Source organism: Chrysochloris asiatica, unplaced genomic scaffold (assembly GCF_000296735.1).
Source record: "Chrysochloris asiatica unplaced genomic scaffold, ChrAsi1.0 scaffold00417, whole genome shotgun sequence".
Taxonomy (NCBI): domain Eukaryota; kingdom Metazoa; phylum Chordata; class Mammalia; order Afrosoricida; family Chrysochloridae; genus Chrysochloris; species Chrysochloris asiatica.
The window spans coordinates 648641-655617 of NW_006408935.1; the positions used below are offsets into that span (position 1 = coordinate 648641).

At 47.0% G+C, this 6977-nt stretch overlaps 1 protein-coding gene across 1 annotated transcript in view; it reads right to left on the reverse strand.

The window, feature by feature from the left end:
- The window catches only part of AKAP8L (A kinase (PRKA) anchor protein 8-like), a 35621-nt gene extending 29543 nt beyond the window's left edge, over positions 1 to 6078 (reverse strand). The window contains exon 1 of the mRNA XM_006876817.1: positions 6066 to 6078. Within this exon, the coding sequence (XP_006876879.1) occupies positions 6066 to 6078 (13 nt within the window). The remainder of the gene's footprint in view (positions 1 to 6065) is intronic.
- Between the last annotated feature and the right edge of the window lie 899 nt (positions 6079 to 6977).

The window sequence follows — 6977 nt, forward strand, 5'->3', positions numbered from 1 at the left end:
ATGACTCCAAGAGAAGATTCTGGAAAGAACCAGACACTGCTCTACAGGAGTCAGATGAAGCTGCTAATCACATCAGGTACAACTCCGAGAGATTCTGGAAAGAACCAGACACTGCTCTACAGGAGTCGCACACGTGATGGGACACATAACGCACCTCGGTTCTAGCATTCAACCAGATGAAGTTCAATTTTGCCAAGATCTGATCAACTGAACATGCACTACAAAATGTCTGGTTTCTTCGTTTGTTTTTATGCTGCCGCATTAAAAGCTTGGCTAATAAATATGTGAGAACTTTGGTTTGAGGGTACAAAAAACAAAACTCAATGGCAGTCCAAGGCCAGTTCCTAGGAGGCCAGACATAACGCTACCCTCAAACCTTTTTACCGATTCTGACACCAACCATCCCTCCCCTACAGCACTCTTTTATTTCTCTGCTGGGTTTGTGGTGCTGTAGGATAGCACCGGACTGTTAACCACAAGGTGGGCAGTTCAAACCCACCAACTGCTCCTTGGAAACCCTATACAGGGTTGCAATGAGTTAGAACTGACTCAATGGCACATAACAAGTTACAATTAGGATAAAAAATGCTCAGAATACAGCTCTTCAATCAGGACAGTGTCTTCTCAGCCGTGCCCTCAAGCACACAGCTCTCTGGTCCACAGCCTCTCAACCACAGGGGCCTTAGCCTCTGTCTAGCTGCTCAGGCAAGTGTTACCAAGTTCTTTGAACTCTGTCCATAAATGCTCAAAAAGCACTCTCCATTCTGCCAGGAAGACTGAAGGAGCTCCGCTCTAGCTCTAGTTCCATGGACCAGCAAACGGAGCTCTCCTCCTTCCCCCACTAATTGTCTGGAAGCCTCCCACTTCACCAGCTAGCCTGCTGCCTAAAGGCCCTCAGCTTTCTTGCTCCATGGGCGGAGAGCCCACAGCTGTCTCGTGTTCCTGGTTCTGCTCTCTCTGCATCCTGTCGCATCTTGCCATCTCTGGTGTCACAACTCTCTCTCTCTTGTACCAACAAGCTCAGTGTGGGGATGTACTCTACTCCTAGGTCTTCTTTCTTGATAGTAGTGAGACGCCCCTTGGCCACTTTTGAGATGGTTTATTTTAAACCTAGTGTGATGGCAAAACTGACCAATCCCTATAGTAGAGTTCCATACATCCTATTTGCATGGTCCCATCCTATATGGGTGCCATGTACCTTATACATATTATTGGCAAGCTATCTAATCCCCTTGTGGGCCTCAAACACTGAACATTTGTAAAGTCCTATCCAGTCATTTGGCAGAAACTACTAAGACTGTAAGAGATGACACAACCTTGCTTGGTAGAAGTGAAGAGGACTTGAAGTACTTGCTAATGAAGATTAATAAAGACTACAGCCTTCAGTATGGATTGTACCTCAATGTTAAGAAACTGAAATCCTCACAACTGCACCAGCAGCCAAGTAATCAAATGTCATATTCTATTAGGCCAGTCTGTTGCACAAGACCTTTTAAAGTGTTAAAAAAATAAGGTCAGTTTGAGGACTAAGGTGCACCTAACCTAACCCAAGCCACTGGTATATTCAATCATCTCATATGCATGTGAAAGTTAGATAATGAATAAGGGACACTGGTACATTTGAATTATGGTGTTGGTGAAGAATACTGAAAGTACCCTGGGCTGTCAGAAGAACAAACACATCTGTTTTGGAAGAAGCACAGTCAGAATGTTCCTTAGAAGCGAAGACGGTGAGAGTTCGTTCTCTCATACTTTGGACACATTGTTAAGAGTGACCAGTCCCTGGAGAAAGACATCATGTTTGGTAAAGTGGAGGGTCAGAATAAAAGAGGAAGATTCTCAACAAGATGGATTGAGACAGTGGTGGCAACAATGGGCTCAAACATAACAATTGTGAGGATGGAGCAAGACCCAGCGGTATTGTGTTCTGCTGTGCACAGGGGCCCTACCATAACACAGCTGGAAGAGCCACATCAAGTAAATTAATGCAACTTCAGGAGAGACCTCAGCTAAACCAGGTGATTTTTTGGGGGTGCTTTATGATACACGGTCATCAGTTTGTGTTCTTTTTTTGAGGCATACTTAAGTGTTCCTATGCAAGGTTGGAGTCCTGGTGTGGCGCTGTGAGCTAGTGCATCAGACTACAAAGTCATTTGAACTGCAAGTTCGATGGTTCAAGCTCACCAGATGCTCCTTGGTAACCCTATACGGGGTTGCTATGGGTTGGAATCGACTCGATGGCACTTCACAACAACACAACAATGCAAGGTTGGTTTGAACCACAGGCTGGCGGTTCAAATTCACCAATTGCTCCTTGGAAACCCTATATTGGGTCACTGAGTCAGAGCTGACTTGACGTTACTTAACAACATTAAGATTAGTGGTGCAGTGGGTTAAGCACTGGACTGCTAACAAAAAGGCCAGAAGTTCAAACCCACCAACCACCCAGCAGGAGAAAGATGAGGCTATCTACTCCCATAAAGATTTATAGCCTTGGAGACAACTGTTCTGGCATCGTTATAAGTCAGAAACAACTCGATGGCAGTAGTTGTATCTTCTTACATAAAGACTCAGCGTTTCAAACTTTTATTTAAAAGCCTAATTCTGGGGTTTTCTGTCTTGTTTTTCTATAACTCCCATCTTCTCCTCACTGGTAGAGATGGAGCCTCCTTTCCCAAGTGTGAGGTAGGAACTTGCAGGAAGCAATTTCCCAAAGCAAAAAAACCCCAACCTTTGCTTTGGGGTCTTTCTAACACACCAACACCAGAGGATAAAAAATGGGGGCTGACCAGACCACGGGGACTACCTGGGGGCCAATGCATGAGGCAGTCTATCATTGCCACACGGTAGGGCTGCTAAGAGCCCTGAGGCTTAGAGAAGCTTCCTAGTTGGTGACCACCCACTTCTTTAGGTTAAGACCTCTCCCAGACCTCATACTATGCGTCTCTTTATTTGTATCTTTTCTCATGTCATACATCTATAGCCAGAATATGGGGTACTCTCTATGAATTCTTAGAGTCACTCTGTGAATTAGCGAACAGGGGCAGTGAGAGCTAGCAGGGACTGCCTAACAGTCAGATGGAAAGGAGGTGCACTCTGGCCTAGCATTCCCAGGTACCATTTCTGTCCACGAAATGCTACATGGGAAACTGGTCTGAAAGACAGCTAGCTGTCTAACATGCGAGCTCTGATCAAGCTCTGCATGGTTAGGGTGAGAGAAAATGTGTCCTAGAAGCAGTTGGCCAGGAGGATGGACAAGAGAATTCATGCTGACCCTCACTATGCAGTTAGTCAAGAAGGTGTGATGTATCCACTGTGCCCATTGCTTAGTGCACCAAGCACAAAGAAATGGAGTTCAAAGAGCAGGAGTTAACAAAAAGATAAATTTTAATCATCTTCTATGCTTAATAATGGCAACATTTACCTCCAGATCCCTAAAGTTATCCTTAAAGGCAAATGCTTGTCCAGAACATGGCTTAAAATTCCTTTGGCTTTAGTAATCTGCTTCTTAAGAGGGAAAGAGTCACATTATAAAACTACTGTAGTTTTCAGCTTGCCATACAAGAGGAAGTACTAATCATTACTTCCTTAGTGTGGTTACCTCAATGCCCACCCAAAATTAGGATTAGAGCCTACAGGATCTGGAGGTGAAATTCAGGCTAGTCATTAGTGGTCAAACAACTTCAGTCACAAATTGCTCGGCCTCTGTAGCAAAGGTTCCGCTTCTATAATCAGAAGTAGCTACTCCCTAGCACCTAACCACTCATCTTGGGTTTCTTCAGCGGTCTCACCCTTGCCAACCACAGAACTGGCTTCCATTCTCAGGAAAATGTGGTCCAAATTACAAGCAGCACGAGAGGCTAGGGCTAGTCACTACTGATGTTGCCACAGGGTGCTTCCCTGGACGGTACCAGTGAAGCATATTTAGTAGCATCCCTGGCCATCTGTGAGTGATGTTGACAGTTATGAACTCAGCTACTAACTGAAGGGCTAGCAGTTCAAATCCACCTAGAGATATCTCTAAGAACACAGTTCTACTCAAATATGCACTGGGTCACTGTGTGTCATCTGATTTTGTTTTTTCCTTCTGGCCCCTACCCACTAGATGCCAGGAGTGTCTTCATCCTTAGTTGTTGACACAAAAAAATGTCTCCAGACATCCCAAAGTGTCCCTGGTTAAGAACTGCTGGGCTAGGAGATGGTTGATGAAGCACTGGGGATCTTACCAGGGCCTAACCTGAGAGAACCACCTTTTTGCTTAACTAGTTGCTGTGGAGTTGACTTGATTTATAGGGACACCATGTGTTGTTGTTGTTAAGTGCTACTGTACCAGTTCAGACTCATAGTGGTCCTGTATAGAGTTTTTGAGACTGTAAGTCTTTGCAGGAGCAGAAAGCCTCATCTTTCTCCCACAGAGTATCTGGTGGACTCGAACCGCTACCTTTGTGGTTCAAAGTCCAGTGCTTATCCTACAGACACACTGTGTTCCTGACACCGTGTGTATCATTGCAGAGTTGTGCTCTTCAAGGCTTTCAATGGCTGATTTTTCGGAAGTAAATCACTGGCTTTTCTTCTGAGGTGTCTGGGTGGAGTGAAATCATAAGCCTTCTGCAGAGGCCATCTCAAAGTGACCGGCAGTGGAGCTCTGCAGGCCCAGGCCCTTTTTCAGGCCTGAACATTCTGCCTTCAGTGGGGGTTACCCAGCAACCTTTCATAATCCCCACCAGACTGCAAGTCCCACTGGCTTCCTGGGGGAGACGCTGTGTCTTTCTGTTGTTGCCAAGGCAAACCCAGGCAGTCTCCCGGCTTTACCCAGGGAAGCTTTCCAATCCCTCAAGTATGCTCTCAGCCCCTCACGATCTCTGGATCCATACTCCTACTCCTCTTGACTCCAACCCCCTGGCTCCTTAGCTGAGCATCAAACATGCCAAGTCCATTTCTGCTCCTGCCCTGCTCCGTTAACAAGGCCATTCTGTGGCCTCATCACCCAGGTCAGCAACCTCTGCGAACACTGACACTCCACCCCCACTTTTGGGATGAATCACAAATTCACTCCTTTTGCCTACTAAAAGGAGTCCCTTTTAGTCCTTTGCCTATTAGCCTTGACCATTTTTTATTGGTATTCTCAGTGTGGGTGATGCAAATTCCTAAGCAAAACTGAACATTAACCAAAAGGCTGGTTGTTCAAGTCCACCCAGAGAATAAAGACTTGGTGATCTGTTTCCAAAAGATCAGCCATTGAAAACAGTTTGGGCTTGCCAAAAGTGGGAGTGGAGTGGACCCAATTGCAACTAATTTTTGAACCCAAATGCTTAAGCACTCGACTACTAACCAAAAAAGGCTAGTGGTTCAAACCCACCCAGAGGCACTTCGGAAGAAAAGTCTGGCAATCCGCTCCTGAAAAATCACAGCCATTGAAAATCCCATGAAACACAACCCTACTGAAACACATAAATCGGCCGCTCCTCAAAAGCGTCGACACAGCAAATACGACAGATGCTGAATATACCAACGTGGGACGCAACCCTTTCTTTACGACAAGGCCTGCAACCAAGACCCCCGTCCTCGTTCAAACCCCACAGATATTTATTTGTCTCTCCGGGATCTGGCACCCTTCCCAACCGCGGGGCTAGCAACGAGGGGTGGCAATGGGTGCTGCGGCATTTTGCGGGAGCACACCATAGGGAAGGGCCGGGCAATGGCGACAGCGGACGGGTCTGCAGGCTGGTCTTAAGGTCCGAGACACGACACCTGTGTCGCCGAGGTTTGAAGAAGCCGGGGCTGGAGGAGAAAGAAACCCCAGGTGACGGGCCCGAGTCCCCGGACACAATGGTAGGTGCAGAGACATGAGGCGGACGGGACCCGGGACGCGCGGCTAGGAGCACTGACAACCAGGCGCCGAGGCGTGAGGGACGCGACCAGAGGCGACGGGTCCGCGGCGCCATTTTGTGGTCGCAGAGTGGACAGCGACCTGGCTAGGGAGGCGCGGGCGAACCCGGCGCGACCTCACCACGTCCCCCTGCCGCACCCACCCAGAGTCCGACACCCAACCCTCTGGGACACACCTGTATAACTCATGGCGGTGACGAACGCTGCGCCGCTTCCTAAGCAGCTAATCCGTGCACTCGACGCCGCTACAGCTGCGACAATGCCCCAGACCCCTTCTACCCATAGTCAAGCCCCACCTCCCAACCACATTGGTGCGCTTCAGTCTGGAGCTTTACACCTATTGGATAATATCGCTGTCCATCTTAGATTTTCCTCATTCCAGTGGCTAAGTGTGATGCCAATCTCGAAAGCACCACCTTTTTCCCGCCCCCAATTTTCTAAGCCCTTTCTGATTGGTAGAGAGGAGATTGACGAGATAAAGGAGTGGATTTCTGTGTAGTACGTAGGGGACGCGGCTGTAAATACCGAAAGGCTCGAGGCCCTAGTTTAAATGCGAAAGGAAGAAGCGCTTGTTCAGGAGGCTCGGCAGGGGGAGCCGGGTGCTAGTGCAGAAAACAGTTTAGTTCCCAGCTCTGCCACCCTTGTGAAGTGCAAACCTGGGCTAAATTTCTTAACTTTTCTGCCCTTAGGTTCAGAAGTGAACATGGTAATTCTTTGCAGGGATGAGAAAATGACGATTAAGCACATTTGAACCCATGTTCAAATGTTAAATGTGAACATGTGTATAAAAAAATCAGTTCAAGTTGTACAACATGAGGTAATTGAGGTCATTAATTTGTTATGTAATTGAGGTCATTAAATTGTACACTTGAAAAATGGCAAATTTGTGTTTTATATATACACACACACACACACACACACACACACACACATATATATACGTACATACATACATACATACATAAGGAGCGCTGGTAGCATAGTGGTTACGAATCGGGCTGCGAACTTTAAGGTCAGCAGTTCGAAACTACCAGCAGCTCTGTGGGAGAAAGATGAGGTTTTCTACTCCCATAAAGATTTACAGCCTC